This window comes from Gracilinanus agilis, chromosome 3 (assembly GCF_016433145.1).
Source record: "Gracilinanus agilis isolate LMUSP501 chromosome 3, AgileGrace, whole genome shotgun sequence".
NCBI lineage: Eukaryota > Metazoa > Chordata > Mammalia > Didelphimorphia > Didelphidae > Gracilinanus > Gracilinanus agilis.
In genome coordinates this window covers 415,341,707-415,356,467 of record NC_058132.1, presented here as the reverse complement: position 1 = coordinate 415,356,467, position 14,761 = coordinate 415,341,707, and the positions used below count along the sequence as shown (strand labels likewise).

The 14,761-nt window shown below is 36.8% G+C and overlaps 1 protein-coding gene across 1 annotated transcript in view; it reads left to right on the top strand.

The window, feature by feature from the left end:
* Positions 1-14,761, top strand: part of PDE9A (phosphodiesterase 9A) — a 243,660-nt gene that overhangs the window by 116,355 nt on the left and 112,544 nt on the right. The window contains 3 exon segments of the mRNA XM_044669233.1: positions 587-641; positions 2,665-2,735; positions 4,367-4,381. Of these exon segments, the coding sequence (XP_044525168.1) occupies positions 587-641; positions 2,665-2,735; positions 4,367-4,381 (141 nt within the window).

Sequence of the window (14,761 nt, the reverse complement as noted above, 5' to 3'; positions counted from 1 at the left end):
TTCCCCTTTTTTTCCTCACCAGCATTGCTTCTTTTTTTTTTTTTTAATTTTTTTTTAAAACCCTTAACTTTCTGTGTATTGACTTATAGGTGGAAGATTGGTAAGGGTAGGCAATGGGGGTCAAGTGACTTGCCCAGGGTCACACAGCTGGGAAGTGTCTGAGGCCGGATTTGAACCTAGGACCTCCTGTCTCTAGGCCTGGCTCTCAATCCACTGAGCTACCCAGCTGCCCCCTAGACCTTCATTTTTGAGAGCTTCTGGACAACCTAGGTAGACTTTCTCTTCTCTATCACAAATTCCAATGTGGAATAGCCATTTCTCACCAAAATTTTCTATTACTCCTACTTTAAAAGCCAGTTCCTCTTTAGTGAAAATTAGATTCAGATTAGCAGGTCCCCACATGATTTCCTCTATTTCTGAAAGAAAGAATAACTTTGAAATTTCAGGAAAGGTTCCTCATGTTGAAACTAAATGCATACCATAACTTGAACTCTTCAATGTATTGAGTTGCTTTACTTGTGTACCCATAAGGGAGAGAGAAGTATCTGCTGATTCTTTCCTATTGATTTTTCTCTTATTTTTTTAGAGAAAGAGGAATTATTCCAAAGTGTGTTGTCACAGGTTGCTGAGCAGTTCTCAAGGTAAAATGCTTTAAATGTATATTTATATACGTAAATGTGATAAATTTTGCCTGTTATTCATGGATCAGGCTAGCTAAGTTTGAGAGGCCATTGGGTGATGTAACTCACAGCAATCTCAAAGATCATCTAAGACATCCACAACTTGTAGGGTGTGTCAGTGGTGAGAGTGCTGGCAATGACAAAATCAAAGATCAGAGAAGTATATGTATATGTGGTATGATTTTTTCTTAGAGAAATTTGTTTGAATTAAGATATCAAAAAGTAGCGGGGGGGGGAGGGAGAAAAGGAAAAGAGGGAGGAGAAGGAAGAAAGGAGATTAAGGAAGATGGTTCTTTAAAAAAAAAAGACAAAACCTAGAGGTTTGCTGATATATCATCATTAAGGTCCCTATTATTACATGAAATACCTTATTACAGAATCCTTCCTTTACTTTAATAACTAACCTTCCTTTAATGTATTGAAGATAAATTCCTCTTAACCCAAATTCTACTTTATTTAGAACAATGCTATAAAAACTTTCCAATATACTGTTCATGTCTCTTGCAACTTTTCTTCCACAACTGCTGAATGATTATGAAGGGAAGTATTTGTGAAGGTTTTAAAAATAATAATTTACTTGCATTTTTTAAAATGTCATCTTGGTAGCTTCCCAAAGAGAATCTAAAATTTTTTATTCAACCTGAGGGGGTCTAACACAAATTCTCAATTTAATACTTTTACCATCCCAATGGGAAGTAATAATAGAGATTATCAAAAAGTCTAGTTCAACCAAAGTGGTTAAAACACAATCAACCATTGTGTTTCAAAAGAGAAAATAATATAAATACATGAATTATGTTTTTATGAATTAAGAAATACTTATCGGATTTGGGTTAGTTTTCTCTGGTAGTCTTGTCATTCTATGAAAAAAGAGTTTTGAAGGTGGCTAGGGGGTTCAATGGATAATGAGCTAGGTCTGGAGATGGTCTAGATTCAAATTAGACCTCACATACTTCCTAGCTGTGTGACCCTAGGCAAATCCAGTTGTGTATGACCCTAGGCAAAATCCCAATTGCCTAGCCCTTGCTGCTCTTCTGCCTTGAAATCAATACTTATCTAAGACAAAAGTTAAGGATTTAATTTTTTTAAATGTTCTGTCTGTGTGTACAAAATAATTTAGATTGGGAGGCAGCTGGGTGGCTCAGTGGATTGAGAGCCAAGCTTAGAGACAGGAGGTCCTAGGTTGAAATATGGCCTTAAGACACTTCCAACTGTGTAACCCTAGGAAAGTCACTTAATCCCCATTGCCTAGTCCTTACCACTCTTCTGCCTCAGAACTAATACACAGTATTGATTCTAAGATGGAAAAGTAAGGGTTTAAAAATAAGATTTCAATTTCCCATATTTTATCTACTGTGAAGGTGAAGGGAGGAAGGTAAGAGGAAGGATGGATGGGAGAAAGGAGAAAGGAAGGTAAAGGAAGGTAGAGGAAGGAAAAGGAAGGTAGTGGTCCCCAGCCCTGGCAGGGAGAAATTGACCAGCACTTGGGGGCTCAAATAAAAGATCATAAAACAACTTAGGTTTATAGAATAAAACTTAGGTTTATAGAATAGCTGGTTTTATTTAGATTAGGAAAGGGAAAAGTTAGGTAGGGAAAGAGGGTCTCCTCTGACTCCCAGGTAGAGAGAATCCAGGATATGAGAGAGCACAGGATCTGTTCTTCCAGCTTGAAAAGGCACCAAAACTCTCTCTTTTATACTTTCTTCAATACCTCCCACAAAGGAAGTAGGAGGTGTTGGGGGAAGTTGTAGCAGGGAGCCCTGGGAGATGTAGTCTCCCAAGGCTTAGAATAATTATAAACTGCACACTAACATGCATAATGATTTTTATTTCTGCAGAGTTATGCTTATTTCCACCAGCTCCATGTTCTTCAAAAAGAATTTTCCTTTGCTACCCAAAAGTCATCAAAGGCAAAGGAAAATATCAAAAATGATAGATCTATATCTTAATGTTTTTTGATGGATTTATCTTTTTTCATTTTTAGGGCTTTCAAAATCAATGAACTGAAAACAGAAGTTACTAATCATTTGGCAATGTTGGAGAAACGATTTGAATGTAAGTGCTGCACTCACACTCAAAATGTTAAAATGAATATTATTGTGCAATGAAGAAGTAAATATTCTCTCAGTTTGAGTAAGTGGTAGGATTTGATTATACCTTTCCTATTGAAATGTTTTTAAATATGCCTTTTCATGTCAATAAATATCTCAAGTCACAATATACATTGTGATTATATTCATATAGGTTTTCATAATCTTAGTAAATATAAATCCATATTTTAAGTAGTTGATAATTTTGAATTTCTGAGCCCCATCTTATCAGACCGACATAGATCATCATTGTTTTTATTTGCAATGTGACTAACACATAATTTATCTGCTTATTTCTTGTTGGGATTACATTATTAATGTGGGATCACCCAGGATACCTTCTTCCTCCAATTCACACTGCTGGATTGAGTCTCCAGGGGAAATATCCCTGTCTGAATGTATTTATGAATCTACATGAGCTACTACCAGTGCAATCATTTTTAATATTCAAGCAACTGAAACGATTATCTCAAAACAAAGGAATTTATTGAAATGGCCCAGCAGCAGGAGCAATAGCAACATAATATCCCTCTCATAAGCCTGGAGTGCACATTCTCAAATATACACAAAGCAACCATGGGAATAAAGCACACTTGAAACAGACTTACTATTACTTGGGCTTAGTAGGAGTGATAGTACCCTAATAAAACACATTTATCAATGCTTCAACTAAACTTTTTTTGATTATTCGATAATACAAATTTGAACACTTTAGTAACAAACCATCAACTTGATTCATAAATCCTGTTTAGCATGTCTTATATAACTACTAATGATAAGGTTCTTTCTCAGCCTAGCCAGAGGCTTTGTATCTTTTTTCAAGGCAGCAGCCTCTGTAAATAAGTCCTACTTTTGAGCAAAAATGAGATTCTCAGATTTCCATGTGTGGAGAATATGAGAGTCTGTCCTAATCATAACCCAGGAGCAAACTGATGACTGGGGCCCCTGATAGATTTTTATAGTTGTGGCTAAACATACTTACAAATTACATCTAAGTTCCAGTTGGTGATTGATAACCTGCATCATCTGCAATCATATCCAACTCTTCTTTAAATTTTTATTCATTTGTTCATTACATTAAAATATGCAAGTAACTCCCTTTTCCCCTCCCCTCCTCAACTAGAGGAGGTATCACTTGATCAAAAGATATATGCATATATAAAACTATGTCTTAATTCTGAAAACTTATGATGGGGAGTGCTATCCTCATCTAGAAAAAGAATTGTCAAAAGCAGATAGATGCAGATCAAAGCATGCAATTTTCACATCAGAACATTTATAGTTTTATTTTTAAGTTTTGGTTTTGTATGAGTGTGCTCTTACAACAGTGTCCTCTATGGAGGTTTGTTTTGCATGATAATAAAAATAAATTTTAAAAAAAATCGAATGTCTTGCTTATTTCTATTCATCAGTTCTTTCTCTGAAGGTGGACATAAACAAGTCATTCTTCAAACAATAGAGTTGTTGCTGTATGTAATGTTCTCTCAGTTCTGCTCATTTCATTTTTCATAATTTCATAGACATCTTTACATGTTTTTTAAACACTTAACTTCCATCTTAGAATCAATACTGAGTATTGGTTCCAAGGCAGAAGAGTAGTAGGGCTAGGCAGTTGAAGTAAAGTGACTCACCCAGGGTCATACAGCTAGGAAGTGTCTGAGGCCAGATTTGAACCCAGAATTCCCATCTCTATCTTTTCATGGTTTTAAAAAATTAACCTGTTCATCATTTTTTACAATGCAGTAGTATACCATAACAAATATGCTACAACTTATTTAGCCATTCACCAATTGATGCACATCCCCTAAGTTTCCAGTTCTTTTCCACCACAAAGAGAACTGCTACAAATAAACATAGGTTCTTTTCTCTTTTTCCTTTTTCCTCTGATCATCTTGGGAAACAAGCCTAATTATGGTATTGCTGTATTTAAAAGTATGCACAGTTTTGTAACTCTTTACGCATAATTCCAGATTGCTCTCCAAAATGGTTGGATCAGTTCACAGTTCCACCAATAATGAATTAGTGTCCTGATTTTTCCACATTCCCTCCAACATTTGTCATTTTGCCCGTTTTATCGTTTTAGCCTATCTGAACTCTTTCATGACCCCATTTGGAGTTGTTTTGATTTTTTTTTTTTGCAAAAGTATTTAAATGGCTTGTCATTTCCTTCTCCAACTCATTTTACAGATGAAAAAAACTGAGACAAATAGGATTAAGTGGCTTTTCTAGGGTCACATAGATAATAAGTGTCAGAGGCCAGATTTCAACTCTGAAAGATGAATTTTCCTGACTCCAGGCTTGGCATTCTAACCATTTTACCACCTAGGTGCCTTTACAACCTGGGGAACAAACATCTTTAGTGTCTATTTGTTAAATTTAAAGGATACACTGAAATTTTTAATATTACCATGTCACAAGGGGAAAAAAATCACTATTTTCATAATCATTCATTATTATTTAAAATTTCACCAATAAAATGTTACCAAAAATATAGAATAACATTATTTTGAGAATTCTCAAGAATTTACAGGGATTCCAATTTCTCATTCCAAAATCCTGAATATTAATATCTGTCCATTAATTAATTAAATTTAAAAATTTAAAAGGGAAGGGGGGGGATGCTCCATCACATTCTGGTTCCTTTAGTAATGTTTTATCCTTTGTTATCTAGATAAATCCAAAGTTATGCTACAGTTTTAAATTCATCCACACATACTGGACATACCTTTTCCTAGGTCTTTAATAGCCTTTGTTTCCTTTAAGGGTTTTTTAACTTGATTTCTTTTTTTTAAATAATGTTTTATTGATATCTTTTTTAATCATCAGAACTTCCTTCAGTATCCCTCCACCTCTCAGAGAATTACCCCCTTTAATATATTGTATTTTTAAAGAAAAAGAGGAGGAAAAAATCAATGCAACTGAGCAATACATTGAAAAAATATATAATGTACAAAGGCTGTGGACCTCTCACAGGTATAGGAAGGGTCTTGAGGTGTCTTGAGGATATCTTCTTATATTTCTTCATTCAAGTGATGCTTGATCTTTATAATGTTGTTACATTCACTTTTGGTGTGTGTGTATGTGGTTGTTCTTTCCATTTACAACAGTAGGTCTTTTCACGCTTCTCTATATTCATCACATACATCATTTCTTATAGCAAAATAATATTCCATTATATTAATATACCATAATTTGTTTAGACATTCCCCATTCAATTGTCATCATTGTTCTAATTCTTTGCTCTCATGAAAAGTGCTGCTATAAATATTTTAGTGTATATTGGAATTTTCTACTTATTGATACCTTCCTCAGTGTTTAAGCCCAGTCTCCCTATTATCTTAGACTGCGGTAAGATTTTTGAGGTTTGTTTTGTAGCCTTCAACTTTCCTGAAGGTATTGTCTTGATTAGTACCTTTGCAGAGTCCCAGGATTTTCCAAGTATACCATTATGTCCTCAGCAGATAGGAATAGTCTTACATAGTCATTTTAAACACTTTATTTGCATAATTCCATATTGCTTTTCAAAAATGATTGTACCATTTTTGAAAAAACAGAATTAGTCAAAAGGAAAAAGAGGCACAAAATCTCAGCAAAGAAATTAATTCTCTAAAAACTAGTTGGGCAAATGGAAACTAATGACCCCCCAAGACATCAAGAAACAATAAAACACAATTAAAATAATAGAAAAAATAGAAGAGAATGTGAAATATCTCATCAGAAAAACAACTAACCTAGGAAATAGATCAAAAAGAAATAATTTAAGAATTATTGAACTACTCAAAAGCCATGATCAAAAAAGAGCCTAGACATCATATTACAAGAAATCATTATGAAAAACTGCCTTGATTTTCTGGAACCAGGAGGTAAAAGAGAAATGGAAAGTATCTATTAATCACCATCTGAAAGTTTTCAAAATGAAAACTTCAAGGACTGTTATAGCCAAATCCCAGAGTACCAAGATCAAGGAAAAAATATTGTAAGCAGCCAGAAAGAAACAATTCAAATAATCATGGAGCCATAGTCAGATTCACATAGGATTTATTGCAACTTTATTGACTTCTATGTTAAAGTATCAGGTGGCTTGGAATATAATATTCTATAAGATAAAGGAGCTAGAATTGCAGATAAGAATAACACATCCAGCAAAACTGAGTATAATTCTCCAGGGTAAAATGGATATGAAATGAAATAGAGGACTTTCAAGCATTCCTGATGAAAAGACCAGAGCTGAATAGAAAATTTGGCACTCAAATACGTCTCAAGAGAAGCATACAAATGTAAACATGAAAGTGCAATCATAAGGGATTTAATGAAATTAAACCATTTACATTCCTATATGGGAAGATGCCACATGTAACTCCTAAGAACTTTTTATTTATTAGGACAGTTAAAAGGATTTTACATAGGCAAAGAATATAGATGTAAGTTGATTATGTTGGAAAGATCTCTAAAAAATGAAGGGGTAAGAAAAAGAGATGCACTGAGAGAAGAAGGGAGAGGTAAAATGGAGAAAATTTTCTTAAATGAAAGAAGTACACAAGGAAGAGCTTTTACAATGGAAGAGAAAATTGGAGGAATGAGCAATACTTAAATCTCACTTTCATTGGAACTGGTTGAGTTTAGAAGTGTGATCCACTTCCTTCTACTTTACTTCATCTGATTTTCATTTACCATGAGCTATAACCTTAAATCTTTGCATTGGCCTTAGCTATCACCTCCAATAATTTATTTCCCCATATCTCATTGTTATTCTACTTTCCAATTACCATTTCTCTATTTAGGTGTTCATATGGCTAATCCATTAATATTACTGACCCAGAGTCAGTATGAATTATGTCATTATCCATGTTCTCCCAGCTTTCATGACTGTGTAACTTGAGACCCAAACTCTTCTCATTAGTGGTAACCAATGCCTTGTACTGATATGAGGGACAGGATGGAGTTGGCAAGATCAGGAGAGAGAAGATCTTCAGTTTCTTGACCTTCTTCAGATATCTTCTATACCCCTTCAGATACTTCTTACTTCCAGCTTTGAGAGTAGAGATAGATGATGTCAAATTCAGTTCAAGTTGCTGAAGGGAGAATAAGACTCTAGAAGGAAGCTGACATGAGAGTAGCTAGTATTCTCTACCATGTGCTTATTCCCAAATTTCTACATCAGTGATGGGTAAACTACAGCCTGTGAGCCAGATATGGGCCCCCTGAAATGTTCTATCTGGCTGTGTGACATTATTCCTAATCTGACAAATACAATGAGTAGGATACGATACAATACAATGAAACTTCGAAAGAGTTGCCTTAGAAACAGACTGACAGATGAGCACTTCATTTCCTTTGGCCCCCTCTTTAAAAAGTTTGCCCATCACTGTTCTACACTATAGATTTCAGGGAATTTCTTCTTGGGTATGATCTAGGACCCTCTCTCTTGGTTGAGCTAAGTTACCTCACTCTCAATGGGAAAGCTCCTTTTTTCTGTATTATGTGATATATATTTTCCTATTGCAACAATTAAATTTAGGTTTTGACTCAATATGAGAGTTATAAAAATGGTCATCATTTATAAAATATTAGCCCCCTAAGTCAAAATAACTGTAAGCAGCTTTATTCATAAGGCAGTAATAGTGAAAGTGGGAAATATAGGAAGGAGACAAAGCCCCCAATGCAGAATCCAAGGGAAGTGTCTCTCCAAAAGCCAAGGCAGCAAACAGATGCAGACCACATTCATCTCTTCTTTTATATCCCTTTTTTCCACATCATTTCCTGTCTATCCCCCTCTTCACAGGAACCAATTGCAGTCTTTCAATTTGCCTAGCACTGCCCAAGGGGGGTAAAAGGGGTACTTAAAATTTTTTATTTAATTAAAAATAGACAAAGGGAGAGTTAATTCTCTCTTGATGTATATAATTCTAGCCTAGTACCTCCACTCTCTGAAAAGTTCAGAGCAGCCAAACTTCTGTCTCCCAGTCTTCTACTTCCACTTCTGGCAAGAATTAAAGTCTCCCTTAAAGAAGTAAGAAAGAGGGAGAAGAATCTAGAGATATCTTGTCTTGTCTCCCTTCAAGCCACACAGGACACCTCCATTTGAAGGATAGTCTTGAAATATCTCCACTTGCTCTCCTTTCTCTTCTTAATCCTTTACAATCTATCTTCTAATCTCATCAAGTCATCAAAATTGTTCTCTCTAAAATTACCAATGATATCTAAATTTCCAAATCAATTTTTTTCAGTTCTCATTCTTCTGAACCTCTCTGAAATCTTTGACACTATTATCACTCTCTTCTCTCTAATTTTCCTCTTAACTATTATAGTTCCATCTCAGTCTCTTTTGCTGGACCCTCTTCTCTTTCACTTCTACATCTTCATTAATCCATCCATATTACTTCAATTGGTGATCTTATCAGTTCCTATGGATATGATTATAATTTTTTTACTAATGCTTCTCAAATTTAACCTGTCCTGTCGTAACATCTCTACTGATCTTCAGTCTTGCACCTTCAACTGTCTTTCAGATATGTGAAATTGAATGTCTAGTAGATATCTTAAACTCAATGTGTGCAAAACAACTCATTATTTCTCCCCCTAAATTCTCCCTACCCTCCTAACTTCCCTGTTACTTATGAGGGCACCTCCCAGTACGTCAGGATCACAACCTAGGAGTTATCTTGGATTCCTCACTATCTCTCACTCCCTGCCCCATATCTTATCTGTTGCTATTAAAGTACCTTTCAAATATATTCCTTTCTAATACCACCACCACTCTGGTGCAAACCCTCATCACTTAGTACTTGGACCATTGCAATAGCCTGCTGGAGAATCTGTTTGCCTTGAGACTCTTCCCAACCCAATTCATATTCCACTCAGCCACCAAAATAATTTTCCTAAATCACAACCCTGATTGTCACCCCTCTACTCAATAAACTCCACTGGCTCCCTATCACCTCCAGAAACATAGAACCAAAATCCTCTATTTGTTGTTCAAAGACCTTTAATCTAATTCCTCTCTACCTTCCCAGTTTTCTTATATCTTACTCCCTACCACATACTCTTCAAAACAGCCACACTGACTTCTTTGTGCTATGAACAAGACTCTCAGTCTCCTGGCTCTGGACATTTTCTCTAGCCTCTACCCTATGCCTAATTTGCTATACCTCCTCATCTTTACTTCCTAATTTCCCTGGCTTCCTTCAAATCCCAAATAAAATTTTCTATCAGAAATCTTTCCCACCCTCTCTTAATTCTAGTGCCCCCTCATTATTAATATTTCCTATTTATTCTGTGTGTGTATATTTTTGTTTACTTATTATATCCCTCCATTATGTTGCAGCCTTTTTATGGGCAAGAAGTGTCTGTTACTTCTTTTTTAATCCCCTTAGGACAATATCTTGCATATAATAGGTGATTAATACATGCTAATTGAATGATTGGTTGAATAAGAAAAGTACTTGTGTCAATTTTATTTAATTTATGTAAACTGCTTTGTGAAAACCTACAAAAGATATATTATGCCTCTTGCCACGAGAAAGCAAATTATTTCTGACTTTCTTGGCCACTAATACTTCAAAGAACATTTTACTTAAACTGAGGTCCATTACGTCCTTTGATTTCATCAGTCATTTCTGAAATATTAGTGTTGTGGGGTGCAGAGGTGAACCCTCTGGGTTCAAGAAGGATAGCTTTTACAAGAATGCAAGATTCCAAAACTTAGCTTAAAAATAAAAAGAGAAATTTATTAACTTGGAAGGTAATGTTCAATATGGCCAAGAGGACACCATAAGTGGAAGCAGGCTGGAAAGGCATGAATGGAGAGCTGCTCCTTGGGAGGACAGTATGGGTAGAAAAGCTGTCCTCCACCCCATACACCCACACTCCACCCCTACACCCCAGGACATCAATTCTGGAGGTTTTTATACTCTTTACAACGGTGAAGATGTGGCTCTAGAGTGGTAAGCACTGAAGCAAAGAGTGGGAGAGGTTTGCCGGTAGGCATGGGGGGTGGTTCTCCTGATTTGGAGGACAGATGAATGAAGTGTGTCACTTTGTTCATATCAAATCAATGGGACAATGAAAGGAGGGTAATCCTCGAGGTCAGATGTTTTGGGTTGGGGGTCCCTAGGGCATAATGGAGCAAAGGAATTTCCCTACCTACAATTTGCTTGAGTTTTGGGGGTACAATGCCCATGCCATTAGGAATAGTTCCTCAGTTCAGTCTGGACATATTCATTTTCTACTAGCATTTTCCATTGAATAAATCAGGGAATTATGAGTTGTTTTCCTATATACCTTCCTGGCCATATCTGCTTTTTTAAACCCCTACCTTTGAAGTGCCCAGAGACAATCCCAAAAAATTAATCTGAAGCCAGCAATGCAAACTGCAAAGGGACTTTATTGTCTAGCTCAGTGATTCCCAAAGTGGGCGCTACCGCCCCCGGTAGGTGCTGTAGCGATCCAGAAGGGCGGTGATGGCCAAAGGTGCATTTATCTTTCCTATTAATTGCTATTAACATTTTTTAAAAATTAATTTCCAGGGGGCTAAATAATATTTTTTCAGGAAAGGGGGCAGTAGGTCAAAAACATTTGGGAACCGCTGGTCTAGCTTAAGGCTAGGACTCACGCTGACAAGTCAACATGGACCCTGAGCTGTGCAGGAGCCGAATATTTAAGGATGAGCAGGCAGTGGGTGGGGGGGGGCAGGATTTTGGGGGACAGGATGTCTGAAAAGTGGGAGTTCCTGCAGATAAGGGGGATGTCTGCAAGGTAGGAGTTCCTGTAGATAAAGCTGTTTTATCATGCAAGGGTTAGGAAAAGGTCTCCAGGTTTGGAATTACTAAGACATCCTGTTTCACTTTAGTGTTATACAGGGATCTGAATATTTAATTTCGACTCTCTAGATTCTACATTCCCCACTTCTGGAGTTGAATCATAAAGAAATCATTCTTAAATGTCTGTGTCATTACAGACGGAAGGTGTAGGGGAGATAGTCTGGAATTGCTGCCAAAGGACCATAAGCTGTAAGGTGTTGATACGATCTTTGACAAAGGTCACTAGTCTGTTTAGGACACAGGAGCCAATAGTGAGAAGGAGAAGGGTCACTAAAGGCCCCAGCATGGTGGAAATTAAGGTCTCATTGTTCTACCTTAATTCTCCCTCTACTAGTAGCTGAGGCAAACCTTTGACTCAATGTCAGGTAAGGGTACATAGTGGGAGCAAAGGAATTTTCCTGCCTATAGTCTGCCTGAAAACTTTTTCACTATGGGGGTACAATGTTCTATGCTATCTCTGGGGTACAATGTCCCATAATGTCCCATACCATCTCCGCCCTCCTCCAAATATCTAAGGGAAGAGGGCTGATGGTTTCAATCTTCTGTAGATTCTTCAAGCTGATAAGGAGCATGGAATCCCTGAGAGGAGGATGAGGAGGAGCTGTGGGCACAGGGTCCTCAGGGGCATCTCTGCAGTGAATGCCAGGGTCCTGAAGGCTGGGAAACCAGAGACTGTTTCCCTAGACTGATAGACAGGTAACAAGGGGGAGCATCTGTCCCTAAGGAAGAAGTATAGAACCCAGGACTGGGGCAAAAACTAGAACACCGGATATAAAGAGAGAAAATTAGTGCAATAGAAACTGATACTAAACATTAACATTTGTGTATCTTAGCCAACAGATTTTATCTCCAGAAATCATCCTCTGACAGGAATTGCTCCTTTTAGGAAATTTGATTCCTAAGTTGTTTGCAGAGATGGTATGTGATATTTCTGTTAAAGAATATCCTTTTGCAAAGCGCACATTAATATGGCATCTATAAATACTTGAATAACAATAATTTACAGATAAATTTCTTTATCCCAGATTCTGGAGAAAATCCAGAAAGCTTTGGGTTATATTTCCAAGCGCAAAATCCAAACTTCAGTTGTGATAAATTAAGGCTGCAGATACAAGTCATTTATTACTAAACTTCATTTACTTCTCAAAGTATGTTCCCTAACAATTTGATAATTTTCAATTATTAACCTAATAGGTTGTTTGGGGAGATGGAAACATTAATTTTACCATTTGCATTAAGTGCTGATTATGGGAACTTACTCCAAAAGAGAAGGCAGAGAGGGAAATCATTTCCTCATGTCCCAAGGGACACTTAGTGAGGGGGCTCCATGTACAGGCCAAAGCTGTCCCTGGCTCATGCCATCATTGTGTCACTCAAGGATTAGTAGCCTAGATGGTCAGAAGAGGTCCAGTACAGGTTGAGCGCTAGAATTGCCTCTCTAACCATCACAGAACATCCTCTGGCTTTTGCACTATATCACCAGTGGATCCCAGAAGCCTTCTCCTTCCTTAAAAGACAAGTCTTACACATTACAGCTCAGAGAAATTCTGCTAAGCGGCAGTCTGGAAACAATTTCCATACCCTCAAACAAGCCTTTCACATCCCTACCAGCTGATAACTCAGTTATTCTTACATATTTTGGCAATAATTAACATATCACACTTTAGTCACAAAACCTGAATTAGGTAACAGGAGTGCTGGATTGAGTAGCTCCATAGTAAATATAAATCAGGGCTGTATTATCTCCTGGACCTAAGGACTAAGACAAGGCCATACAGGAATCTCTTCAGGGTAACTTTCCAGAGAAATTCCAGAATTATTTGTGATTTTTTCCAACACCACATACATCAATTTCAGAAATTATCCCTAGGTCAAGGATCCAGTTATAAGACTAGAACATCTATCTGTTCTCTTTCACCTCTCTATCTATTCTCTTTCATCTCTCCTTCTCTCTCCTTCTCCCTTTCTCTTTTTCCCTCAACACCCTAGCTTAAAAAGCAGAACACAACTTCCATTCACCCATCACAAATCTGCAGTCTCTCTTTCTTCTGTATTCAAACACAACATACCTCTTCACTTTCTCTAACTCTCTGTTACCATCATAAAAATAAACATACCATATGATATCCCTTAAGTGCTAATCAGTAACTCCCAAGAATTGAGACACTGTACCTTTAGCATAAGGCTTATAAAGTATAAGTTTCAGTTCAGAGTACAAATTGGTAAACTGAGGTAACCACTGAGGATTGAACAAACCTATGGTACAGTCAGGTTTACAATGACCTTTTGCTTACATTCAAACAATACTTAAAGCACATGTTTTAGCAGCAATTCACATAAAAGTCATATTAAAAAGGAATATCATAAAGCATGTAGTATTACAGAATCTATCTCCAATTACAAGATTTGAAACCTTTTAAGCACTGTAAATCTTAAAGCAAGCCTTTTGACAAGCAGGCTGCTTATCTGTTTTCAAGACCAGGAAGTCAAATATAATAATAAAGTTAGTCAATTTTAATATACTGAGATAAAAATGATTTATAATAATTTTAAACAAAAAAATTTTTTGATCAATTTAAACACTTAAATGTAATTTTTTTAACATTTATTAATATTCATTTTTAACATGGTTACATGATTCATGCTCCACCTTTCCCCTTCAACCCCCCCCCCGCAGCCCCCCCACCCATGGCCGATGCGCATTTCCACTAGTTTTGTCATGTGTCCTTGATCAAGACCAATTTCCAAATTGTTGGTAGTTGCATTGGTGTGGTAGTTTCGAGTCCACACCCTCAATCATGTCTACCCTGACCCATGCGTTCAAGCAGTTGTTTTTCTTATATGTTTCCTCTCCTGCAGTCCTTCCTCTGAATGTGGGTAGCTTTCTTTACCATAAATCCCTCAGAATTGTCCTGGGTCATTGTATTGCTGCTGGTACAGAGGTCCATTACATTCAATTTTACCACAGTATATCAGTCTCTGTGTATAGAGTTCTTCTGGCTCTGCTCCTTTCGCTCTGCATCAGTTCCCGGAGGTCTCTCCAGTTCGCCTGGAACTTCTCCAGTTTATTATTCCTTTTAGCACAATAGTATTCCATCACCCGCATATACCACAGTTTGTTCAGCCATTCCCCAATTGAAGGACATACCCTCCTTTTCCAATTTGTTGCCAC